Below are 27909 nucleotides of genomic sequence, written 5' to 3'. Positions count from 1 at the left end.
ATACATCCACACTACATTTAAAATAGTGCATACAGTAATTAGCGCGGTTTTCCACGCGATGTCTTTTCTATCCAGCCTAGCTCTTCCAGCAGTGCTGCAACCAGCGGACAGCTTGCAGAAAAGACAGAAAGGCACCAGAGAAATATGGATCTTATCACTAAACCCAGAAGCAAATCAATCGTGTGGATGTATTTCGGCTTGAAAGCGGATGAAAAGGGACAACCTTTGAACTCTGGTGAGGCCGTTTGTCGCTTATGTCGAAAAATAGTACTCGCAAAAGGTGGAAATACCACGAATTTAAGAAGTCATCTGAGACGTCGACATCGTGCGGATTTTCTCGAGACCTCTTCTTCCACGACCTTTGGTGCTTCGGCTGAGACTCAAGGTAATTAACCACCAAATTCAGCGCTTTGACTGCAAGAAATATCAATCTTACGAGTGCATCAAAGTCTTGTTGCATTGGCTGATGCATTCCCTTGAAACGGGCCAATAACATTCACAGTGGGGAACTATTGGGGTTTTTACAAAGTTGCATTTAGATAGGAGCAGTTACAGGTGAAAAAATAGTCCCTGCCCCTCGTGGTGTTCTTGTTCATCTGTGCGCACTCTTAGCTAATGTATAACCCACGTGGGAGCACAGTGGGTGCTCATGGTATGGTATAAGTTATTATAATGTTAGCAGAATATCCGGACACAGCGATGTGGGTGTGTTTAGTGTGGCACGTCTTTGAATGCAATATTTAATATCAAACATGCATTAGGACAGTATCAAAGAGTTTGTATCATCAAGATAATCGAGTACACTCAAGTAACACCGACGAGAAGTTTTTCGGTGAAACTGTGTATTATTTTTTAATAAGAGGTTCTCTAATGTCAGCTCCTTACTTACGTAACATTATTTCCATATCACATTTAGGGAAACTAGTGTTACTTTATGCCATGAAACAGTGCTGTTGCAAAATCTTTAGACCACCTAATGTGCTTTTACGCATGCGCAGAAATAATACGACAAACGCGCTGCAGGGGCTGCAAGTGTGTTTTACGGCAGTCTCATAGCGTTGTTGTTGCCATGGTACCATCTAAACAGTATTTCATGTAGCTCATTATAAGGAGTTTATAACACCGCTGATACAATGCAGGAATATTTTGTCATTTAAATTATAATTTGGTAGGGGATATGTTGCTGTTGTCCCGCTGTCATGATATGTTGTAATAAATAACAGTTGTGCGGTTGCTGCAATGATAGGGCAGCCGGAGCCGCCATCTTTAGCGTTTACAATCCTTTTGCCAAAACGACTGACCCCGTCTCTTCAATACAGGATGATAATGACTGTGGTATAATCGCTGTATAGCACTGGAACCTGACTACTTGAGCGGTATCACTCCGCTTTGTTTACAAGGCCAAATCCTAACGCCTGTGCACGCCTCATTTTACATTTGATACCACACTGACAGCTGATAGAGCTAACAGCTAACATTATGAACGCAGAGCAGGATTCTCGTGACAAACTGGATTTGTTTGAACCTGATGTGAAAACTAAAGAGGAGATCATTCTGAAAGAAGAGGATGAGTCACCAGAAGATAATACCACTGACATTTCTAGACATGCAATGGTATCAGACTTGGAGCTGGATGAACTTGAAGACAGCAGAAGCGGAATAAGTAAGGTTACAAAGAAGCAGACCACATGGGCTGTTAATTGCTTCGTTGGCTGGTTGGAGGCCCAGAGGCTCCAGGTGGACTTGACTACAGTGGAGAAGGCTGAGCTGAATGGGGTGCTGAGACACTTTTATGGATCAGTACGAAACAGCAAAGGAGAGCTCTATGGGATTGCTAGTTACATTGCGCTGAGAGCAGGACTTAACCGTTTCTTCAAAGAACCTCCTGTCTGCCGTCCTGTGTGCCTAATGAGAGATGTTGAGTTCACCTCAGCCAACAAGGTCTTCTTGGGAGTGCTTAAGAAAATTAGGAAGTCTGGTCGAGACATAACATCACACCATCCGGCCTTGTCTCCTGATGATATCCGCATCCTCAGACACTCCCGTGTGATGGACACCAGTACTCCAAGGGGGCTTCTGAACAAAGTCTGGTTTGATATTCAGGTATATTTCGGCCGCAGAGGGAAGCAGGCCAACAGGAATCTAAAACCAGATTCATTTGTAATCAGGAAAAAGGAGAGAGGACTGAGATATTGCACTTTATCGTTTGGCGATGAGAAGGAACGATGCTCTATGCTTGAGAAGCCAGGCAGTGAATTTTGTCCCATTACTTCTCTTTTAAAGTATCTGCGCAAGCTCCCATCCAATGCCACCGCCCTTTACTTGCAGCCTAAGAAGGATCTTACAGATGAAATGTGGTACAGCCAAGTCCCCCTAGGAGTTAACTATCTGGGATCAATGCTGTCTCGCATGTGTAAAGAAGCCCGCACATCAATCATCTATACCAATCACTGCATCAGAAGCACACCCTTTCACCAGCTGTGTGACGCAGGACTGGAAGGAAGAGAAGTTTTTCCTGTTAGCATGCACAGGTAGGAGTTTATTATCATGTTGCCATCTTAAAGGGATAGCTTATGTTTTTTATAAGTGGGTTTGTGTGAGACACTTATCCATAGTCCATGTATAACCTACAATAGATGTCAGTCAGCACGCCCCTAGTCTGGAGAAGCAGGCTGGAGTCCAACGTGGAAGCTAAGCAACGTACTGCTGTGGAGGAGTCGGCAACAAAAAGACAGTCAGTTCTGACAGCAAAATTAAGCTGTTATATAGCTCTCTTCAAAGCCAGACTCCATTGAGAAAAATGCATTTTAACATTGCTGAACACAGGAGCTGCTGGTCTACCACTGCTTCGATCAGTTAGTTTGGGTGCACTGATTGACTGACATCTACTGTATTTTATAAACGGTCTATGGATAAGTACCCCATTCGACCCCACTTCAAAAAATCCAAACCATCCCTTCAATTGAATTTACATTTATCCCATTACACCTTCTGAAATGATTTAAATATCATTTTTATAACAGGTCTGAAAGCGCTCTCCAAAGTCACCAGGCGCCTTCTCTTGGGAGCCAGAAGCTGCGTAGTGATATATTGCCAGAGAATGATTCAGCTGGCCCAGCAGGTCTGCGAACCATACAAGTGGGCACCCCTAACAGAAGTTCATTTAAGCACACACATGCTGCACCACTGCTGCTATGGGTTCATTAACACACAGTTTGCGTGAAATGTTCAGATAAATGTCTTCAGGAAGCCTGAAAGATTGAACGTGATGTTGGATACAAGACATTACAGAAACAGACATTTTTGCTTGGTAGGGGAACAAAATAAAATGAATCAAAACAAACTCAAAGCTTCTGCCTTTGCTCTAAATAAAGTGTCAAATGTTGTTTGCTTACTGTGATGGAATCTGTGGAATGTAGTATAGTAACAATCACATTCTAATGCTGTAACATCCTTTAAAGGTTTTGTCTCTGTTTCCTGTGTTCTTTAACTCCACCATCACTACTTTTTTTAAACCCAAAACAACAACAGAACAGTAAATGTGCCCCATGAAAGTAAAGCCCTCCTCCGCATTATCAGTAATCTCACCTTAATTCCATATATGACTAATTATTTTTTGCCTTTGCAGGGTTGGATTTAAATCATGAAGAATTCTTTGAGGATTTTCCATTTCTCCAGACTGCATCAAACCAAAACTACATCCCAGACGCTGTGCTGCCACCTGGAGAGCCATGGCTCCACGGCGGCCCCTCCCGGGCAGTGTTGTCCCTGCCCTCCTGCCTGTGCCTGTGTGCAGACATTGGGTCTGGGATTTCTGGTCATGGATCTTCTGGTGAAGAGCAGATGAAAGTGTATGCTAAATGTCAGCTTCAGAAAGGTGTCATGTTTGGGCCATACTTAGGAGAAATGTGCAGAGGACAAATGCCGACCAACCTCAAATACTCCTGGGCTGTAAGTAGACAGGTTTGAGTTGATGTAATGAGGGGGTTTAAAATCAAGATCATGCTTTTTGTGTTTCTCCTACTTTTAAAATCCCTTTATAATCCTGATGTAATTTGTGACTTGTGTTGATAACCAGCAGTTGATATTAAAAATAGATGACATACACATTGCTCCCACCTCCAGATCAGGGATGATGCTGCTTTTGTCTACGTCGATGCTTCTGATGAAAACAAATCTAACTGGATGAGGTGGGCACTTACTGATTCAAGTCTTGTGTCTCTCTGAAAGCAGTTTCCTTTCTCCCTTCAATTTAATATTTTTTATAATACAGTCACTCAGTATGTTTACATGACATTAGAGAAAATTAATTTATTGTGTTAGTCCGACTAAAACCAGACTTTTAAAATACATGTAAACATGTTAGTCTGACTAAAATCGTACTAAATCCAATTTCTCAAAGTCGAGTTAAGACACCCAGATAATGACTGGGAGTCAAATCACTCCTGCATGTAAACAGTCTGTCAGACTGAGCATGCTCCACAGTTTTTGGCCTGGGCTTTGACCCGGAAGTCAAATAGCATTAAATGCATAACAGAAGAAAAAGAAGCCCGTAACAACATGGCGAAATCTACATCCAGAGGACGGATGTGAAGACACAGTTGATGTTGTGTCAGCTGAAACAGTTACATATTTTAAAATACACGAATAGGAGGAAAACACAAACTATCAATTGTTTGGTCTGTGACATAATAGGTCAACCAGAAAAAGGTCCAATACTAACAATCTGAAAGGGGGCATGTCACCATCTATCGTAGCAGAGTTGGACATACTTCAGTCAATAAATCGATTCCCCTCACGTGCTTGTATTCTGGGACAAAGACAGTGGTGCCAAATAAATGGCCCAGTTGAACTATAACCGTAGCTCCACTTCACTGTGCATGTAAACATACTGAGTCAGAGTGACTGTGTGACAGAGACTCGCTCTAACTTAGCTGGTCACAGTCATGTTACATGCTTGCTCTATGTTACAGGTATGTAATATATACCAACAGTGAGGAGGAACACAACCTTGTCATCTTCCAGTTTTACCGCCACATCTACTACAGGGTTTCCCAGCCCATCCCGGAGGGAGCAGAGCTCAGGGTCTGGATCGGCAGGGATTATGCCACCTTGCTGGGCCTCGGGATGGGTGAGTTCACTCACTGGAGCATGGAATGAAGTGGTAGAAGCAGACTTGCACATCTATATTGGTTTATCACATTAATTTTCATACATTAACTTTCATAGTATCTCTTATTCTGAGAGTCTTAAAACTGTAAATGTAGCTTGCTAAAATGGGCCAACATTCTGTGCATTTGATACAGGTGACAATGTTAAATGTGAATTTGGAGACAAAGAGACAGTTCTGCGCCTTCTGCAAGACATCCAGTTGGTCACCCTCCCAGAGCCCAGCAGCTCTTCCCTTTGGTCAGACCACAGCCAATCACAGAGCCCCATGCCAGTCATCAGTGATGTGACAACGGTGTCAAACCCAGATGCAGCTAGTGATTCAGGCATGATTTCTGGCTCCACCTTCCCCTCTCCCTCCCTGATCTCCTTCCCGTCCCCCAGCTCTCATCCAATGGAAAAGTACGATTTTATGCCTGGAACTGAGAAACTGCTGAGTCACCCCAACGCCACACAGAACAGTCCGTGGTACTTTTTTGGTTTCGAGCCGGACCCGACTGGTCGGCCTTTGGACCGGAGCACTCTGGTGTGTAAGCTGTGTGGGGAACATGTGAGCTGTGGAGGAGCAGCGGATCTCCAAAACCACCTGACCAACAAGCACCACATCAGAATCCGTGACGGTAACAAGGATCGGAGTCTTCTGACAATAGGTAACTATTGCTGCCTATTAGGGGTGTCACGATTTCTATTCTAAATCGAAAATCAATGGAAATGAGCTTTTGCTTTCATCATTCAAAAGCAGCATTGAGTGCAAGTATTTTTTTTCCTCCATCCACACCTATTTGCATGCGTTGGAAGGGAAAAAACAACATTTCAAAGCTGACACAGCGTAGCTTACTGATGTACAAGACTAACTGGTGGTTTACATTTACTAGGGATATGTACGTGTACGTGAGACAGATGTGTCGTAGGAAAGGCCTTTGAGGACCCATTGTCAACTAACTTAGGGAAATAAAAAAGAAGGAAAGGTCATGACATCAGTGACAATGTTTGAGGAGCCAGAATTGGTATTAGATCTATTGGAGTCAATGGCAAGTCACACTGTAATCATCATATCTTTGTTGTTTTACCTTTGACCTTGTTTTTTGATCTCCAAACAGATCATGGCTTTGTCCGTCAGCTGTATCAGCTCCTGTTTGGTCCAAAATAGCTAACGTTACATCATGATGCATAAACAAATGGGGAAGGGCCGACTTGTTATCGCTGAGCAGAATACAGTGATAACCATTTCAGTTTTTAACGGCTCTGATTATTATTCTGGCTGAACTTAATGATTTGGCCTGTCAATTAGGGAAATATCTGCTAAAGTAGGACTTGACTGTATGCAATAATGCCTTGCACTTTGCCTCAGTGATTTACATTTGTACTAATGTTAGTCATCTAATATTAATTAGCCAGCGCACATATAAGTCATGACAATGATTAAGCTAGAGAGGCTGTAACATTTGCTGTCACTCACTGACATCACAGCTCCCTGTCTTTTTCTTTACACCTTCACCAGGATTATTGCCAGTGTTGGGCATGTTACTCTCAAAATTATCGCTTACTGACATTTACAGTCCAGATTAATGTAGGTCCACTCAACTGAGATATAGCTGGCTAGCACTGACTAAACAAAGTACAAATGCTAACTTAATTCATTGAGAAGCAAAGTAACAAGTACCGGTAAGTGATGAAAGTCCAGATTTATAATAATTTGGTCACCAGCACCACCACTTAACAATTATAGGAACTGTCCTGGTCCAAACAGGGGCTGAGATGCAGCTGATGGACAGCGCCATGATCTGTTTGGAGACCAAAAAGAAGAAAAACAAATGTGCACATATAGATAAAAATCATCAGTAAGCATCATGTAATGTGTGTTTTCTAATCTGAAGCAAAGATTTTTCAGTCAAAGGTAAAACAACAAAGATATGATGGGTCATAGTGTGATTTGCCATGCCCGCCACATTAACTCCAGTAGAACTGACACCGAGATCTGGCTCCTCAAATGCTGTCACTGGTGTCATGACCTTTACTTCTTCATGATTTTCCTTGCCACTAACGAGGAAATTAACATTTTAATTTGCCTTGCAATCACATTTTTTGTTGGTGTCTTTTGAAACATTACAATAGGAAAGGTTTGCTGGGACATTCATTTTGGTCTTGACAGAAATACATGAAAATATTATCTGTATTAATTTTGAAAATATCACTAATTGTCTACCATATAAAAAATAACCAAAACTCCCCATGCTGGAGTCAAACTGCTGAACCCCACAATGAGTCCCTATCGTGTTCCATACTGATGCCTTTTAAATCCATAGAGACATGAAGCCAAGACGAGAGCCAGGAAAGCTCAATTTCCTAGCGCTAATCTTGTGTCATTGACGTTGGTAAACACTTCACAATAATAAAACCTGAAAGCTTCTTAAATGTGGGCAAACTGTGGTATTACATATTATATTCTTTAGGGTTTCCAAATTATAAGCACTATGCTCAATCAGTCATTGGTAACATTAACAAACAATTAATCAGTTAATTGTAATTTAAAAAAAAAAAACATAAAAACTTTGCTTATACCAAACAGTGCCTTTTTCCCCCCATTTAAAGCTCACAACAACATATTGCATATTCTCTGACTGCATCGTATAACTTACGAAACACAACACACCCCGACGTCAAGTTTAGTGGCCAAACATGTAACTGGCGATCAAAGCGGAAAGATGCAAGCAGTCCATGGGAACAAGTTACACAGTCTCTTTCTACCATTTAAAAAGTTATAGTGAGTAGTAGTTTGTATTAACAGCTTGTTTGTACTGTCCTTCAAAGGATAGCACCTCCTTTGTTTGTGCATGCGCACAGTGGAGCCTGACTGATTTATTGGCTGGCTGATGCTAATGGCCAATATGGGGGCCTATCACAGATATATCAGTATCGGCGCACATGTTTTACGATATATGCCAATATTATAAAACATTTTTTGGCAGAACATATAATGAAGAAAACAAAGCTTGGGCAGATTAATGGTTGCGTAGTTTGTCCAGTAGAAAGCGCTTTGTCTCCATTGTTTACAATGCTCTTTGTCTCCTCACAGTTAGTTGTCAACTAGTTTGTGAAGTGCATACTGGACAGTAGGGATGAGTACCAAAACCTGGTATTAAATGCACCCAGGGCTAAATGAGTCTCAGTGAAACAGAAGTAAGAGCGTCTTTAGCCTCTTTACTGTGAAGTTTATCCCAGCGAAACTTAATATATTATCAGGGTACAGTTGCAGCAGGGATTTAAATCAAATCCTTCGCATTTGATTAGACAGTTCAGTGGAGGTACAGCAGAGTGCTGGTTTAGAGGCACTGGTTCTTCTTTGAGTGAGCTGCTAACTGCTGCCAGCTACTTTTAAATCTCCTGCAGTGGGTCACGTGCATCACACATTGTCAAAATGTCACACCCCTGGCGCCAATGATCCTGTCCTGTCGTCTGTCCCCTTTGTACAGGCATTGTTTCAGTGCTTTTACCATCTCCATTCCAACTCAGAGATGAGACAACTCTGTCCCCCCATTCCGCGATCGTACCTTTTACACAGAACAGCGGAGCGGCAAAATGGCGCAATATTCCCACCTTGAACAGGCGGTGTAAAATAGGCTCTTGATTACAACAGCTGTGTGAAAACTGGAAGAAATGCAGGCTGTTATGTTAGACAGCAAAAGGTTCCAAGAATCCTGAATAGAACTGGTTCAAGAACCAGAGGTAATTTGGTGAAAAATTTGTATCAGTGAATAAATTCTAGCCCACAGCCTGTAACGGTATTTTGGGGAAACAAAAGCCCCTTTTACACTGCCAGATTTTCCGCGAATGTTGGGTTGATTTGCCGGCCAGCTGCGAGCATTTATACACACACAGGCGGAAAGGCAAGTTAGTCATAAGCCCTTTTTAGATAGGAATTGTGCAAATTTGCAGGAAAGCCCAGTCAATCTTTTTTCAGCATTGGCAGTATAAAAACAAAATCGGGGAGTGCAGCAAAATGCCACCTACCCACTTTTGTTTATACAGAATGCGCCTTTTTCAGGGCAATGGGGGGGTGTGAGCAAGTAACAAAATGTGCAGCTCAGCATGTGACGTAAGCAGTAACGTGGGAGGGAAGCTGCGGCTAGTCAGGCGGCGATTCTCTTGTAAATCGGCCCGTTTTTTACCGTCCCTGTCATCTGACGTTTAATGGCCTCTTCATTTGCGAGGACAAGGAGGGCGCGCTATTCTTTGTCTCCCCAGTTGCTCATCTTTACAGTGTCTGTCAGGTTTGTGTTTCCCTCTTGCTACAAGCTGCTCACTAATTCCTGCTATCAGCTGTTTCCTGTTTATCCACTGCCAGTGGCTCGCACATGCGCAACAGCTCCTCCCACAAGTCTTCAGCAGCCCCTCCCGTTGTAGAAGGCTGTCTCAGTCTGTTTAAACTTAAAGGGTTCCGCCGATATGACTACCCTGCGGAAAATCTGGCAGTGTAAAGATGTGTTCACACCGGACCTGTTTTTTTTTCCGCTAGCGACAAGTTTACATACAAAGTCAATGCAAACGGGCGATTGAGCATATATTCGCCCGGGAGAAAAATTGCTCAGGCTCCGAGCAACAGCGACAGAGCGATTTTTCACTCGTCGCTTGAGATGAGAAATCTCAACTGGAGCGGTATTTCGCTGGGTCCTGTCGCTTGCAGCTCAACGCTGATTGGCTGCCGTAATCCCACAATCCCGGGGGGGTGCTTGACTGTCATGACATGTCGGCTTCATTAAAAGTATAGCTGCAAATTAAAAGCAACAATAGATGTAAAAACACACAGGCACAATACATCTGTGATCAGTTCCCTAATTTAATTTTAACAATTTTTTCAATCTTCTCCAATTTCTCGTTTTATTTTATGGAAGTGATCAATGTAAGTGCACTTGTCCTAGAGCCGCCACGACGGTTTTTATAATGCAAATAACTCTGTATAGATGAAACCTACAAGCTTCTCTTCTTATGACTTTTACTAAAAATGTGTCTTGTATGTTTTCTGAAGCCTTTAAGTTACAAAAATGAAACACACTAGACTTCTGAGCATTTATACCTCCGACCGCTGCTGAAAATTAAACATTTTGATACATGCAGGTAGGCTATATACATATTGCAAAACTCTGTAAAAGTACGCCAAAGCATACTTTTTTGTTTCCAAATATTTATTTGAAAACAAAACCATTCATACAGTCAATAAAAAACCATTTTGTTAATAATAAAAAACGAATGTAATCTCAACAGTGACCGCGCCAGCCAGCAGGACTACGGCGCTTGGAGGGGTGCTGTAATCCTGGCGGTCCTAGTGTAAAGCACCACGGACAGTGCCAATGCATCTATCGCTGTAACTCAGAGGCTCTGATGCCTGAGTCAGAGCATGTGAGCGGAGTTGGAGCTGGAGCTGCCTCAGCCATAGGTTATTGGTAGGAAGAAAAATGGCTGCTGAAAAAACTGTCACTGTCAACTGCCTCCAAGCGCCGCAACGATCTGCCAGACCATCATATGTAACTTCATTGTTTATGCTGCCCGTGTGCTCAGAAGCACACAATGAATGCATTTTTGAGCAATTTCCGAGAAGTTACAATAAAATAAAAATAAAATTTGCAGCTATAGCCTACTTTTAATGAAGCTGACATGTCATGACAGTCAAGCAACCCCCCCCCCCCCCAAATTATCCTGATTGCTTCAATGACGTCATCAAAGCGAAAAAGCGAGTCTTTTGATTTCTGCCACATTGACGAGCGATTACAATTGAGCGATGAAGCGATATCAAAGTGGCGAACCAAGCGACAGCGAAAAAAAAAACAGGTCTGGTGTGAACACACCTTAACAGGGGCTATATTGGCGGAACCCTTTAAGTTTAAACAGACCAAGGCGACCTTCCGCAACGGGAGGGGCTGTTGATGACAGCAAACAGCTGATAGCAGGAATTAGCGAGCAGCTAGTAGCAAGAGGGAAGCGCAAACCTGACAGACACTGTAAAGATGAGCAAATGTGGAGACAAGGAATTGCGCGCCCTCCTTGCCCTCGCAAACGAAGAGGCCATTAACTGTCAGATGACGGGGACCATAAAGAACGGGCCGACTTACGAGAGAATCGCCGCCTGACTAGCCGCGGCTTCCCTCCCACGTCACATTTTGTTACTTGCTCACGCCCCCCATTGCCCCGAAAAAAGCACATTCTGTATAAACAAAAAAGGGCTAAAGTCACACTGACATAGCAACATACTGTTGTTGCTAACTAGCTAACGTAATCACATTGATTGATAGATGGATATAGTTTTATTTATACACACATATATATATATATATATATATATATATATATATATATATATATAATGTTAGTTGAAATTGGTTGGTAATGGCTTAGGTAAGCACACATCATATTTTGTTTTATAGAAAGAAGATATAATTGGATTTTGATTTAAAAAAAATAGGAAGAAAAAATGATTTGGAAATGATACAAATGGTTAATTTCTAATGCCACCTTTTGGTATTTCTATTCTTATTCATGTCCCACAATAATGATGTTTTTGAGTTCAAATTTGAGTCCATTTGGGGGCTTTTCCAAACAAATGTTGAAGTATATGATTGTGTGCGATTAAATCAGCATATATATATATATTTCTGCCACCCCTTAAAGTGTCCATGCAACCCTCTTGCCACCCCATGAATATTTCTCTAGATCCGCCCCTGGTTGGAGATGATGGAGAAACAACAGAACTGGAAAATCCTCCTGCTTCCCTGAGGTCACCTGTGTGGGAATATTTTGCCTTCCCCGTGAGTTATGTAAACAACAAACGCGTCGTTGACAGAAAAACTACAGTTTGTAGGCTATGCTACACGCAGATACCATACGCCACCTCAGGCAACACGACGAATATGGCGGGACATATTCGCAGGCATCATAAACAAATAGATTTGACTGGGAAAAGACCGACAGACACCGGGATCTGGTGGCCTTTGACAGGTGAGGAAAGTCAAGCTGTTGATTTAAAGTACCCTTCTGCCATCTAGTGGCTCTCCGTTTTCTTTTGGTGTTTTTGTTTAACAATTTGTTCCCAATTGAATGGGTAAATAAGTTCTAGATTTTACATTTTAAATCAGTGATTTAAATTTGACCATATGGCCTTGGTGTGGTACAAAAAAATTATGATTATATCACACTTGGTGACATGTAGCCTATCTTTTTAAGGAAGCATGTGATGATGTAAATTACAGTTATCAGGGCACAATACCAATGATGGGTTATTCTTTACAAATCAAGATTTGATAGTCTAACAATGACATAGCCGTCAGTGCTGGAAAAAATCAATCATCAAGTCAAATCAATTTTTTTTTAAATGCTTGAAGTTATTTAAATCAAATGCAGAGGTGTAAAGAAGTCACCGCTTTCATTGTGGTAATCTAGGTGTAATGTGACGTCATATCAGTTTTCAAGAAAAACAAAGCCAAAGAGAGAAAGCTTTGAGCAGTGGATGGTCCAAGGACACGGGCTGCTTCAGCTGCTTGAAGAGCAACTCGACTTTATACAGCTCAGTGCAAACTCCTGGCTGGATCAGGAAACTTTCTGTTGCTGGTGTTACACAAGTTAGATCCAGCCCACTGCGACCCCCGGTGAGGGGTTTTTGCTCGCTGAACTCAGTTTGCTACAGCAGCTGCAGATGGTCTGTCTCAGGAGTTTCTGCCTGCTCTCCTCCCGGCGAATTGTCTCCTAGCAACATGAAGTAAGGCAGAGGGACCGAGGGGTGTGCTTAAGTTAGCCAGCTAATTCTTTTCTGATGCAGAGTTCAATTTGCTACGTGCAACTCTACAATAAAATAATTTTTTACCCATTTTTAATATAAAAAAAAAACATGATACAAATTCAATATGTGGCAACCATTGTTGATATTGAGATAGAGAGACAGAGCCAGAGAGAGTGTATGATGCTTCGGTTTAGTGTTAAAAAGGTAAATAGAAATCACACTGAATTTTAATATCCAATTACAATATTTTTTGAATTTCAAAACATATCAAATCGGCACCCAAATCATGACAGTATCAAACTGTGAGATAAGCATATTGTCCCAGCCCTAAACCGTGACCCCAAAATCAAATCAAATTGTGGATCTGAAGAATCGTGACACCCCAGCACACAAAAAGGACGTGGCTACATGAGGCTGATGGGAATGTCATTTGTCTCCAAAGGATTTGGCCTTATGGCATGATAATTGGACTTCATGTAAAGTCAGAGGATCACCAAAGTTAAAAGGATTCGTCCCGTGAGAGACGTGAATGTGTGTACCAAATTTCATCATGGCACTAGAGGAAAAGTCAGAAGATCACCAATATCATGAGGGTGCATCACCTTGGAACCATGAATGTGTAAATGAAATTTCCTGACATTCCATTCCATGCAAAAATATTTCACCAGATAATGCTGGTGGCACTAGAGGAAAGCTACGACATCATCAAAGCCAGTAGAGCTCATCACCTGGGGAGCGTAATTTTTTTAAATAAATGTCTTAGCAATTCATTCAATAGTTGCTGACATTTTTCAGTCTGGACCAACCAACTAACTGACCAGTGCTGCTATAGAGAGTGCTACTGAGCCATGTCGCCAGCATGGCTAAAAGTAATCAGAATTTTCCTTTTCCTGCCCTTTTGCTGTTATTATGTCTGGTCAAAAAGTAACTCAAACGATATGGGGGCTTATCATCTATCACAGATTCAGGCCCTGATCAGACAGAGCGAGCTTTAGCACCCTTGAGCAACTTTTTGTTATGGTTTTCAAGCATTTTGTTTGAAGCGTTTTTCTTGCTGTTTTTTGTGTAGCTGAGTCCCAGCAAGCATTTTTTGGTTTAAAAAACGTCTAATAGCCGTCTACATGAAGACCTGACGTCTAGGCTAAATCACGGCTGAATTTGGGCTGTCAGTGAAAATTTGGTAGACGTCTAACCATAGCCAAAGTGTAGATGTCATCAATTATACGGCTATGTAGAGACCATGTCCAAAAAATGGAGATAAACATATTTTAATTACTGTTGACTCTCCATACGTGATTGAATATCATACCGCATGCCATCTGCAATGGCGAAAATTACATTTAATCAATTATCAAAATTAAATTGGCAAGATTTGGGTTACATGTAGCTAGACTAAATCGGAGCTAAATATAACCAATACGTTTAAATCACCACTATTGCTTGCTGGGGTGCCTTGTTTTTTCAGCTCTATGCCACTTACATTTTTATAGCAGTTCTCTTAACGCTTAAAGTTGAAAAAAACATCAACTCAGAGTTGAAAAGCACCAACGTCCCAGGCGTTTTTTTCCCATTGTCCAGTCAGATAAATTGAAAGTTAGGCCTTCTGTAGTGATGATGACAAATAGTAGCCTACGTGGCTAAGCTCATTTTTACCACCATCAGAGGAAAGCTTCAAAAAATAGCTGAATAAATTGTAGCCTCAACTATTTTCTTACATTTCACTTCTTAGGCCTGAGTATTGTCAGCAGACAAGTCAAACTCACCCTGATTCATCCTACAGTAAGCCTTGTACCAACCATCATCCAGGCAAAGCACCCAAACCAGCTAGTGGTACTCCCTGTGATTTCTCCTCGTCCTGAGGGTCTCATATACCCACACAGGTCTCTATTTACTGGTGTCCAGTCCCCAAGTGCCCTCTGTCTGTCTATTTTTTAATGCAGATTTGTAGGCACAGATTTGTGAGTCCAGTTCACAGTAATACAGTGGTTAAACGAAGGACAGGTGATGAAGTGGTTGCCTAGAGCACTTTTTTTTTTTAAAAAAAAAAAAAAGGAAAAGCGCTCTGTCTGATCAATGCCTTAACCTGTAAACTGAGATCTGGTGTATTTCAAGATTTAGCTGCTGCTTGAAAAGGCTTTGTAAAAATGTGTTGTCAAATTGTTAAAGCTTATTTTCTGATTGAAGATTTGTTCTTTTTCACAAAAGGTCAACAACGCTTACAGCCAGTGATGGTTAACAGTGGTCTGGTCAGTACACTCCCCATGATACTGTCTTCTCATGTGACTGATGCCATCACCAACTTTCTCATCATGGATCTTCAGCCCCCAGCTCTGGTAGAAGGGCATGGCTTCAAACACCTGATCCAAACCCTCCTGCCCTCCCACAAGGAACTGCCTTCACCCAGTCAGCTAGAGAACCTCCTGAAAGAACATCACACCAGAGGCAAGATGAGCCTTGCGCAGCTGCTGAGGAGGAAAGTGGGAAGCAGTGAGAACGAGGAGATATCTGACCACACTGCTCCCCTCGAGTTTGAGCCAAGAAGACGTGGGCGACCTCCCAGCCATCTGAAGGAGGTTCCACACTTTGTCACTTTAAGTGTGGATGTATGGTTCCACAACTGGCAGGGCAACACTGAGAGGTACCTCACCCTCTGGGCACATTACATAGACTGTAATTTTAGATTTCAGAATGTGGCTTTGGCAACCCAAAGACTGATGGAGAGTGGAGTGAAAGACTACAGCCTACGAGCAATGGAGGCTCAAGTGAAAGTGATGGCCCAGGAGTGGGGAATCTCCCAACCTAATCTGGTCTTGCTGGGAGGGGAGGGAAGGAACAAAATGAGGCTGGGGCCAATAAGGAGCGAGAAAGGTGGAGAGGCTGCAGGAAGCGTACCTCACCCAAACTCAACAACATTTCTTGAGAGGGAGGACTGTGTGTCTCCAGAGGAACCACATGGCTTGGAGCACGGCCATACTAGCGAAGGACCACCATCTGTGCCATGTTTCTTCAGTGCTGTGCAAGGCTGCATTGAGGAAGTGATGTTACACTCTGTCATCTTCAAGACCCTTAGCCAATTCCAAGGTATTCTCACAACCCTGTTCCTGCCAACTGCTCAAAACAAAGGCTCGTATCAGCACCACGCCCACAGCCTGTTGCAGACCCTGACAAAACAAGAACAGGCAGAGCTGAAGTCATGGGCTCACAGCTGCCCAACATGGAATAAGCTGTACCCTCAACTGAGCATACTCATTAAATATAAAAGCCTTTTCTGTGAGCTTATAAAAGAGATTAAAGGTGAGGGCTTGTCTAAAGAAGACATTACTTCAGAATCCAGTTCATCTGGCAGCTGCCACGCAAACTCCACCTCCAACGCATCCTCAGCAAGTGTCACAACGTTGCGATCAGAATGGAAGGTTCTGGAGGAGCTGTGTTTGGTCCTCAAACCTCTGGACGTGGCATGTCGAACTCTTGCCAAGGAGGCATTCCCTCGTCTGTCTCTCATCAAGCCAATTCTCACCGGCCTGCTCTCCCGCCATCTCATGACGCGACCAGGAGATTCGTCATCCATCATAAAGGAAGTGAAGAGGATGATGAGGCGGAAGTTGGCGAGCTGTTACGACAACCCTGTTGTCAACAGGGCTCTAAGTGTGGCTTGTTCCCTCGATCCCCAGTTCCATGGGCTTGGGTTCATGGAGGACAAGGTGAGTTGTAAAGTAAAGATGCATTGACTTTGCACTAAACACTGCACTTCTTGGTTATTGCGACCCCTGTCAAACTTTCTGTTGTTGCAAGGGTCATATGCAATTTACAGTAATAACAAGGGCAGACTAGATGTTCAAAAGCTTTTTTTGTCATATGCACAACAGTTATGGTGACGCGGTCATTGGTGACGAAAGTCTTTATTCTCAAGCTCCCTCTAACGATGCTCATAAAACATGTCTAAAAAAATCATGCAATTAAAATGAGAAACTAGGACTTAAGACAAAATTGATATAGGCATATAAAATAAAATATAATATATAGTGATGTGGTAGACTGGTGTACAGCAGTTAAAATGAATGAACTGCAAGGTAGTGCAGGAATGTAGTAAATGTATGTGTAATGACAACCAGTTATGGACATATATATATACATAGATGTATGTGTGTGTATCAGGCCTGGAAGTTCGTCATTTTAGGGGCAAGGCCACATGGCCTTTCGTGTTGTCAATTTTTTGAGGGCACAAAGGCAGCAAGGCCATAAAATAAAACAATGATTTTAAGTCCACGTCCATAATGAATTTAATTTAAGGACTAAGGAAGTATAACTATCTGTGAAATGAATAAATAAAACAAGCTCAAACAAACAAGAAATGTTTAACTTTTAATTAATTCATGCATTTAATTATTTGCATAAAGGCCCAGTCCTATGCCAGATTCTCTCTGGCTGCAAACTCAAGCCAATAGTCCTGATGGTGGCGCTACAGCAAGCATCTAAAGTTTGATGTTTGTTTGATGAAGTCTCCTGGTTGGCCGGTGATAGATTTTGTGTCAAACTGTCGTTATAGCCCGTCCGAGCGTTTCATGCCAGGCTCGAATCAAACCCACCACTGGTGATGTATGCATCGTCTCATTTGATTTGTGTGTGTGTGTGTGTGTGTGTCTATATACAGTACAGGCCAAAAGTTTGGACACACCTTCTCATTCAATGCGTTTTCTTTATTTTCATGACTATTTACATTGTAGATTCTCACTGAAGGCATCAAAACTATGAATGAACACATGTGGAGTTATGTACTTAACAAAAAAAGGTGAAATAACTGAAAACATGTTTTATATTCTAGTTTCTTCAAAATAGCCACCCTTTGCTCTGATTACTGCTTTGCACACTCTTGGCATTCTCTCCATGAGCTTCAAGAGGTAGTCACCTGAAATGGTTTCCACTTCACAGGTGTGAAGTGGAAATTCTTGCTTTATCAATGGGGTTGGGACCATCAGTTGTGTTGTGCAGAAGTCAGGTTAATACACAGCCGACAGCCCTATTGGACAACTGTTAAAATTCATATTATGGCAAGAACCAATCAGCTAACTAAAGAAAAACGAGTGGCCATCATTACTTTAAGAAATGAAGGTCAGTCAGTCCAGAAAATTGCAAAAACTTTAAATGTGTCCCCAAGTGGAGTCGCAAAAACCATCAAGTGCTACAACGAAACTGGCACACATGAGGACCGACCCAGGAAAGGAAGACCAAGAGTCACCTCTGCTTCTGAGGATAAGTTCATCCGAGTCACCAGCCTCAGAAATCGCAAGTTAACAGCAGCTCAGATCAGAGACCAGATGAATGCCACACAGAGTTCTAGCAGCAGACCCATCTCTAGAACAACTGTTAAGAGGAGACTGCGCGAATCAGGCCTTCATGGTCAAATAGCTGCTAGGAAACCACTGCTAAGGAGAGGCAACAAGCAGAAGAGATTTGTTTGGGCCAAGAAACACAAGGAATGGACATTAGACCAGTGGAAATCTGTGCTTTGGTCTGATGAGTCCAAATTTGAGATCTTTGGTTCCCACCGCCGTGTCTTTGTGAGACGCAGAAAAGGTGAACGGATGGATTCCACATGCCTGGTTCCCACTGTGAAGCATGGAGGAGGAGGTGTGATGGTGTGGGGGTGTTTTGCTGGTGACACTGTTGGGGATTTATTCAAAATTGAAGGCACACTGAACCAGCATGGCTACCACAGCATCCTGCAGCGACATGCCATCCCATCCGGTTTGCGTTTAGTTGGACGATCATTTATTTTTCAACAGGACAATGACCCCAAACACACCTCCAGGCTGTGTAAGGGCTATTTGACCAAGAAGGAGAGTGATGGAGTGCAGCGGCAGATGACCTGGCCTCCACAGTCACCGGACCTGAACCCAATCGAGATGGTTTGGGGTGAGCTGGACCGCAGAGTGAAGGCAAAGGGGCCAACAAGTGCTAAACACCTCTGGGAACTCCTTCAAGACTGTTGGAAAACCATTTCAGGTGACTACCTCTTGAAGCTCATGGAGAGAATGCCAAGAGTGTGCAAAGCAGTAATCAGAGCAAAGGGTGGCTATTTTGAAGAAACTAGAATATAAAACATGTTTTCAGTTATTTCACCTTTTTTTGTTACGTACATAACTCCACGTGTTCATTCATAGTTTTGATGCCTTCAGTGAGAATCTACAATGTAAATAGTCATGAAAATAAAGAAAACGCATTGAATGAGAAGGTGTGTCCAAACTTTTGGCCTGTACTGTATATATATATATATATATATATATATATATATATATAGACACACAAATAATAGTGATCATGTGTAAAGCAAAGGATACTCAATCTTTTTGATGTGATACTCTTTAAGGAGCAGACAGCCACTTTTGATTGGCTGAAGAAAGAGGCCGTCAGGATTGTGAAGGAGGACACAAGGAGAAGCCAAGCAAAGAAGCAAGGCCAGAACAAGAGAAGCCCCTCACCTGGGTCACCTGACTCAGACAGTGAGTTCCTACGGAGGAGTAAGCGCCTCAAAGAATCCCGCCCAATCAACTTCAGAGAGATAGAATGTGAAGATGATGATGAAGAGAGTGATGCAGGGGATGCTGATGAGAGTGATGTAGCAGATCCAGGCGCTCAGGGGGGACTCTCAGGTATGGAGTTCCTCCTGGGAGACCTGTTTTGCTCTGCCCCCAAGAGCAGGCAGAGCTCCGTGGAGGAGTCTATAGACATGGAGATGTCTGTCTTCAGAGCCGACAAGGGGGCTTCACTGGGAGTGGAGCCCCTGCAGTGGTGGAGGACGAAGGCAGTGCAGTTTCCACTGTTGGCCACAGTGGCACGGGCCTACCTGGCTGCCCCGGCAGTGGCAGGTAGCGCTGCACAGGACTTTGTGCAGGAAGGGGCGGGAACCACACACAGGAAGAGAGCCAACATTCCACCAGAGAGTTTGGACTCAATCTTGTTTCTGCATCACAACCACATGTCCACCATTGAGAGTGGGCAGACCACTGTTAGGAACGACGAAAAGAACAGTGGGATTGAAAAGGTCCCATAAACACGCTGAAAACTCTGAATTTAACCCTGAGTAACTCTTACCCTCTTTGTTTGGCAAATTTAAGGTTTAAAATGTAACTTTAAAGTAGAGCTGGGCGATATAACAACTATGTACAATCGATATATTTTCAAGCAAGATATAGATTTAGTCAATACCGTTTATATTGTTGCATAAGTTGCATTACATAATGCATACCATTTTGCATCTATCCTCTCTCACACTCTCCTCACAGCTCTAGCACAGTTCTCCAGCAACACTAAGAGAGACACAGAGCTGCTCCTCTGTTAAATCTGTCTGTTAATTAGTCTACAGTGCCACATCTATGTGTTGCACGTGCTATGCTAACTCAGTCTGTGAGATGAATGAAATAACCACAGTAGCACATGGACAATACTATGGGCCTTTTTCTCTGCCACTTTTGGCCATGCCGAATCAAGCCATGAAGCACTGCTTTGCATTCCATTATCAGTTTAGACTGTGCCAGAGATGGCCCTTCTCCTCGGGAGCAGGTCCAAAAGCCGGGCCGCCTGCCCTCAAGTGGGTAGAGAACCCCTGACAGCCCCCCATTCTCCTCCTCAAACAAGCCCTATGTGCTGTGAGATTCTACTCACCTTTGTCTGCAGGAGACCGTTTTTACAAGTCTCTGTGTGTTCAGCTCTCAGAACTTCTGTAGCTTGTAACTGAATCTCTGTGGTTTGGAGTTTAGTCTCTCTCTAGCATCCTGTTTTTACTTCAGATATCTGCTGTATTTTACTGTTTCATGTTTGCAATCAGCCGTATTAGAAGATGTGTGAAGTTGCTGCTGTAAACTCAGCATTTCCTTATTTTGCCACTTCACAATAAAAGTTTTTATATGACAAAATAATGGGGGACTTTAATTGTGAAGAATCTAGAGGAAATGAAGAGTTTATTAGCGAATTAGCAGAATTTTGTTAGCAGCTTTTCTTCAATAAAGGCAAGTCTAATAACACAGCAGGGAGGAAAGTGAAACAGCCGCAGAAACAGCTGCAGTGAGATAGTTCGATGAAGAGCTGTAGACAACAGGTTCTTACTGAGCCTCTGCGAACAGCTCACCTCCAACAGGTAAACTTCTTTTACCTGCCCTACTGTGGAAAGACACATACAGCAAAAATAACAGGGAACTTCAGCCATGGATCAGCTTGCAGCTGAACATGTAGCCTATTTGGAGAAAACACTGAGATATATATCGTGTATCGCCATTCAGCCTGACAATACAGAGATGTGAATTTTTTTGCCCATATCACCCAGCTCTACTTTAAAGAGTCAGTGTGTAAGATTTATGGGGTTTTACTGGAAACTAGTGGTGAGGGTTGTGGATTGCAACCAGCTGAACGTTTCTTGGTTAGAATTCCTTCAGTGTTCAGGAGGTTTTTAGTGGGAGCTGAATTATCCACAGAAGTCTCTTACTCTCCAAAACAAACAGAACAATTATTAAAACTGGTAAAAACACTGAATAAAGCAGTGTCATGTTACAGATCAGTGTTTGTCCAGCATTGTCTGCTAATGTGTGCTCATGTTTTTTCTTTTGATAACTTAAGAGCAAGACATTCAGGGGATTTTTACTGGGATGCGAATTATCCCAAAACATGATGGTGCAACATGGCGATCTCGATAAACAAGGACCTGCTCCCTTTGTAGATGTAAATGGCTCATTCAAGGGTAACGGAAACACTACACTTCTATAGTTTGGACTGTTAATACGTCTAATTTACATTTAACTTGTATTAAGTACCTTGTAGCGCCTTGTGCCTTACCTCCTTTGGATACAATTATATCCTCAATGTTAATTTCTAAGATATATAACTGTGATTCTAAGTGTGTAGATTGTCTGTCATAACATAGATTAAAGTCCTCCATTATGTAAAAGGGTGACCATGTGCCTTTAGTTTTGCATTTATACATATTTTTGGCTTTATGAATCAGTCAGGGTTTCCCACACATACATTTATTTGTGGCAGCCTGCCATGATGGAAACATCTGCCACCACATTTTCATTTTCTAGTTTTGGAGCTGGGCCATTCATTAGGTGCGCTGTTGGAATATACTGCTTGGTTATTCATTGCACAGCATTCTCAGAGCAAAGCGTGTACAAAGTTAGTCATTGTCAGGTAACACCGCACATATATTCTAATTCTGTGGGAAACTTTATATAAGGATATAATGAATGATGACTCCAAAGACCTTTTTTTTTTTTTTTAGTTTTTCAGTAAATTGGTAATAGAACTTAAATTATGGTTCAAGTGATCATGAAAGAGATTTGAAGAAGGAAAACCTGTCACCTATATAGAACATTGTTAGCTATTAGTCTGAGTTTTAGAGAAACATTGTTTACTCTCTGTTACTGCTGTATTTCTAAATGTAATTTGTTTCATGTGTAGTGAAACTTTTTTTTTTTTTTTTTTAACAAAACATTAACATAGTATGATGACATTTTTTTCAGCAATACATTGGACACTGTTAACAATGGATGAAGCTTTTAGCTAAGTGTATGTCTTGTCTTAGAGTGATTTATGAACTCTTTGCATATTCACATACGTGCAGAATAACTGTTTTTTTGTTTGTTTGTTTTAGGTGTCTCACTGTAATTTTTGAAAATAAATTCTATAACCATATAAGTCATGAATCAACACTAAAAATATAACACACAGTTCAGTTGTATTACTTGTACAGTGTATAGTGTGCTGTGGTTAATACAAAGACCTGCCGTTTCGAATACTCGATTCTGGTTGGTGAATTGTGGCATTCTACGGTCTATAATATCTGAGTAACATACCGTTGCTATGGACGTAGTTCTGATCATACACACTTTGGAGGCAATAAAATCATCTTGAAATCAAAAATCAATTTTAAATCAATATTTATTTTCAAATTTTTGTTTTCTTTAGCAAGTAGCTGTGCAAAAAGTTGGATAATGTCCAGTGAGCACATCATTATTGCATAAACCCCTTCAGGGTGATTCAAGACCCTTCTTCTTCACGCTGGGGTCCTGCATCACTGTGTCAGGGTTTGTTTTGCAATAATGATCCACTCACTGTGCACCCCTCCTAACATACACATCTATACAATATATACTGTAAACCCCAAAGTGCTCACTCAACTTAAAATTGTTTTGGAAACTGCTTGCACTCAAAACTTTTAGTTTAGTACAATACAGTAACATAAAAGTTTTGAATACACTAGACACATAAGTTAATGTGTCACATGACCCTTGTCTGACAGGAATTTTATGTCAGTTTAACATAACTTTATGTTGTCATTTGAGCATGTAAATCTATGTCATATATATGTCATAATAAGTACATATCACATAAGATTTTTTAAAAACTTCATTGAACTTATAAATATATTGTGGCAAGCTTAGAATCCTCAATTTCCAGAATAAATCAAGGAGATGAACTCTGAACCAGGAAGTGCTCTTTATTTTAGATCAGCACAGCTTTACGGTGGACAAACGAATATCCACACAGGCGGCAGGTCACTATGTATACAACTTATCTCATGGTGCAAAATATCTTTTACCACAACATTAACCGTAACCCATTAGAACCGTTGTGAAATACATAAACATTAATCACTGTGTAATGGGTAACCTGAGCAATTAAGAATACATTTAAACAGTTTTCTTTGGCTTTTGACTTAAAACACATTGTCTCACAGCATGCTTGGAAACTCCACCCATTCAGCCCCAACAAGCCACAATATGTTAAGTGCACAATGCTTGTGTTGTTTATTGGCCTTAAACTAATTAGGCAAATCAGCTTTATAAATTTTAGTCAAATTAACTCAAAACTCAAAAATTGTTGATTTAACATAAAAAAAATGTATGTCAGGCTCACAAGGGATGAGTTTTTGTTTCAAGTGTGCATAAAGTTTTAATGTCATTTTGACAATCCGGAGCATTTGTGTAGACTTAACATTAAAATTTTGTATCATGGATGGATTGGGGTTTACAGTGAGTCTGTTAAAGCCCAGAAATGTCTGAAGAACTCAAAATCTCACCCAGTCAATGAAACATTTACATTTAACACAATTTATTAATATAAATCTTTATTTTGTAGTGTACTATTAACACATTAAAAATGCTGTGTCTGTTGTAACAAGCATTAAAAACTATTTGAAATTATATCAGTATAGTTAAGATTTAAAAAAAGTTATACAAAATATTGTTATCTTTGAATTTTGCTTAAAAAGTCTGAGCAGGAACAGACAGGCATGTGAAAAGATGTTTCTTTTTTTTCTGTAAGAAAAGCATTTTACAACCTCAAAGTAAAACTGTTAGACAGAGACTAAAACATATGATCATCATAACTATAACAGCCTCAGCCATTTTGTAGCCCTTAGTCTGGCTGTTGTCCTCTCTATGGCAGACCGCTGTCCTGCAGTGGAAGAAGACATGGACAGGATGGACAGACACCAGCAGACTGAGGAGTGTCAGAGCAGGGTCCACCTGTAACAGATCTAAACAGTTATCCAGTTGTCTGACGTCAGTTATAATATCACACTACTCTTAACTTATTTCCACCAACATTGTTACATATTTATATTTGGTTGAAATTTAGGGTTGTGACATCAGGTGACCACAATTTGATGTCAGGACGTCTAATGCCAGTATCAATTTAAAGCAGGATACTGACAACAGATGATTTTGATATTTTGTCTGTTTTAATTGTGTAGTCAAGTGACCAAATGTCTTCTAAACATCTCAGTCCACTGTCATTTTGCTGACATTTATTCGGAAGGTATGGAGAACAAAACCCAACATCTGTACAATAACATATAAATCTATACATCAAATTTCTCAAGACAGCTTGGAGAGTATTGACACGTACATCACTTGCACTGAGCCATCTAGGTCTCCTCAGTAGAATTCGCAGAGCATCATTATATGCTACTTGTAGTTTCTGCATACTTGCTTTCTTCTAATTTGTCCACAAATGAGCTGTGTACAAGGGTGTTCAGTATGCTTTGAACAGAGCCACCTTCACAGCTCCTTCAGAGCGTAGCATTCTCTAGATAGATTGATTTAAATTATATACTCGCAGTACAGACACACAAATTGGAATAGACAATCACCAGTAGTACACCCTTATCTCCTTCCTCACATCAATCTCTTTCTTTTTTGTTTGTTGTTTTTCACAAACAATTGAACCTGTAGTTTGCAATTCAAGTGAAGTTATGTGACCAACCATATTCAAACTTAACTGACATGAATACACATATCTTGGCTTAGTTAAACAAAAACCGTACTTGCAGAATACCCTCCAAACACACACACACACACACACACACACAAACACAAACACAATACCCTCACTGTCTACATGGAGTTCTCAGTATGTCCAACAGATTGCAAGTGGCTTAACAAAGTAAAATGGTAGCTACAAGGCAAAAAAATAGGCTTCTTTTTAACCCTCTGGAATGAGAAACAAATTCATTGGAAACATAGGTGTAAACTAACAAATAAGCACACAAACCAACTAGCAAACAAACTCACTAACAAACAAATAAAATAAAATTGCTAAAAATGCTTTGGGCTTTGGATGGCAGACATCACATTGGCAATGTCTATGAGGCATCTAAAGGCAGTGTAGGCACACGGGGCACAAACAGACAGGAGGCTCATTTAAAAAAACAAAGTCATAGAGGGATTAATATGAGCAAGGCAGATTTGTATGAAGAAAACCAAAATAACTAGTGGATTTTAAGATGCTCATACATTACTACCGATAAAGATTTTAATTGGATTCCAAATTTTTGCAAGTATCTTAGGCTTCTTGTATAAATGATATCTGAGCTCTTCCAGATGTAATACACTGCTCAGTTCTCTGAGCCACATCTCAAAAGTGGACACCGACTCCTTTTTCCACATCTTAAGAATGGCTTTCTTTGCCAATACCATAATAAATGAAACTGCTTGTGATTGGAATTTATCAGCCTTATTAAATGTGGCCCCCAAAACACTTATTAGTAGATCTAGCTTCAGGGAGATGGAATATGCTCTGGAGAGAAAGTCAAATATTTTCCTCCAAAAAGGTTGAATTTTTGAACATGACCACATAGAGTGGAGCAGTATACCTTCATATATCTTACATTTACCACAGACAGGAGATACTGCTGGATACATCTTGTGTAATCTTGATTTTGTATATCGAAGTCTATGAATGACCTTGAATTGGATTAATATATGCCTGACATTTATGGAACACCCACTAATATTGTCAAGACATTCCTCCCAGGTTTCCTCAGCTATCCGGTCAGACATCTCCCTCTCACATTCTTCTTTAATTTTGTCTGTGCTTATTTTATCTGTCTTTGTCAATATATTGTAATAGAAGGAGATCGCCCCCCGATCTACTGGGTTGCGTTTGTTTATGCTTTCAATAACTGAATGGGTATTGATCCTTTCAAAGTTATGGAGATGTCTCCTAGTGAAATCCCTGACCTTTAGATATCTGAGGAAGTCAGTGGATGGAAGGTTATACTTCTGTTTAATTTGAGTGAATGCTCCAAAACTGTTGGCAACGTACAGATCTTGCAAGGTCACTAGACCCTTCTGATTCCACCAAGTGAAAACTCTATCTTGTATACCAGGTATGAATGCATGATTATTACATATTGGACTGTATTAGGGATTTTAAGACATGACCTGATCTGTTTCCATATCTTTAATGTATTAAGAATAACAATATTTCCACTATACAGACTCAGTTCAATTTTGTATGGGCTATTAATCAGTGCACACAGGGATGTCATTTTACAGGAAGCCTGTTCAATACAGATCCATTCTGGGGCTTTAAAGTCATTTTCTGGCAACGTTTCTCTCCACCAGGCTATGTTGTGAAGATGGGCAGCCCAATAATATCCTCTAAAGTTGGGAAGGCCAAAACCCCCTTCAAATTTTGACTTGGTTAGATGTTTCTTGTTTATTCTAACTGATTTATAGTTCCATAAAAAATGAATAATTATTGAGTCTAGGTTCTCAAAAAATTCCAATGGTGTAAAGGACGGAATTGATTGAAATAGATATAGGAAATTTGGAAGTGTTACCATCTTGATGGCATTAATTTTGCCTACCATCGACAGAGGTAGTGTCTTCCAAAATGCAAGATTCCCCTTGAGTTCAGCCACCTTCTTACGCCAATTTACTTGCAGCAAATCCTCGGGTTTCCTCGTAATAATGATTCCCAGGTGCTTAATGTAGACTGTATCTAGGAAATGTTGGTCTATGTTGGCAGTAAGTGGCATAAGTTCACTTTTACTCCAGTTTATTGTGAACCCAGAGAAAGCACCAAAGGTTTCCAGAAGATCTAATAGAGGGGGAACTGAGGCCTCTGGTTTGGCTACAAACAAAAGTACATCGTCTGCGTATAGAGAAATATGTTGTTGACAACCCTCTATAATGATGGGAGCTATTTCAGTACTTTGCTGGATACTGATGGCAAGTGGCTCCACGGCTAGTGCAAACAAATAGGGGGACAGGGGACACCCCTGTCTTGTCCTACGATGTAACTTAAAAGGTTCTGATACTGTTTGATTCATAATTATTGAAGCCTCCGGTTTTGCATATAAAATTTTCACCCATTTCAAAAAGTTATCCCCAAATCCAAATTTCTTAAGGGTTGCAAACATATATGGCCACTCAATCTCAGCTGACCAGGGACCAGAGATGCACCAGGGACCGAAGAGCAGAGATGCACTAATAAATATAACCTTTCAGGTAAGACAGACAATCGTAGCTGTGAAAAAATAGCATAACTGGGCTGATAAATTAAAGCCACCTGTCTGTTCCATTCAGTTTACATCAGCTTCTTCTAACAGGTATTTCCATACTGGCAGATTCTGGTGGACAGCTCAGCTCCTCTATCTACAGCCACCGTCAAGAACCTAAGAGCTAAGGTCT

General features: G+C 41.1%; 1 protein-coding gene across 3 annotated transcripts; it reads left to right on the top strand.

The window, feature by feature from the left end:
- Positions 1 to 107: 107 nt before the first annotated feature.
- LOC117255400 (uncharacterized) lies at positions 108 to 25961 on the top strand. Of its 3 annotated transcripts, XM_033624276.2 has the most exons (9): positions 1253 to 2531; positions 3024 to 3121; positions 3629 to 3951; positions 4126 to 4190; positions 4974 to 5131; positions 5307 to 5819; positions 11875 to 12159; positions 15143 to 16638; positions 19305 to 25961. In XM_033624276.2, exons 1-9 carry the CDS (start codon positions 1480 to 1482, stop codon positions 19986 to 19988), a joined length of 4674 nt encoding a protein of 1557 aa, XP_033480167.1. In that variant the 5' UTR covers positions 1253 to 1479; the 3' UTR covers positions 19989 to 25961. The 3 variants fall into 3 exon arrangements, with proteins under 3 accessions (XP_033480168.1, XP_033480167.1, XP_078019639.1); XM_033624277.2 differs by lacking the exons at positions 1253 to 2531; positions 3024 to 3121 and adding an exon at positions 108 to 385; XM_078163513.1 differs by lacking the exon at positions 11875 to 12159 and having other exon boundaries at positions 1254 to 2531.
- Positions 25962 to 27909: the final 1948 nt, after the last annotated feature.

This window comes from Epinephelus lanceolatus, chromosome 3 (genome assembly GCF_041903045.1).
Source record: "Epinephelus lanceolatus isolate andai-2023 chromosome 3, ASM4190304v1, whole genome shotgun sequence".
Classification (NCBI taxonomy): Eukaryota; Metazoa; Chordata; class Actinopteri; order Perciformes; family Serranidae; genus Epinephelus; species Epinephelus lanceolatus.
The sequence above is the reverse complement of the archived record's forward strand: the minus strand, read 5'-3'. Positions and strand labels throughout refer to the sequence as shown.

What these genes read in the sequence shown, in the direction of transcription:
- LOC117255400 (XM_033624276.2), top strand. Translation starts at nt 1,480, where the DNA reads ATGAACGCAGAGCAGGATTCTCGTGACAAACTGGATTTGTTTGAACCT. An exon ending in CTTGCTGGGCCTCGGGATGG is followed by an intron (nt 5,132 to 5,306) that starts GTGAGTTCACTC and finishes CATTTGATACAG; the next exon opens with GTGACAATGTTAAATGTGAA. An exon ending in GATCTGGTGGCCTTTGACAG is followed by an intron (nt 12,160 to 15,142) that starts GTGAGGAAAGTC and finishes TTTTCACAAAAG; the next exon opens with GTCAACAACGCTTACAGCCA.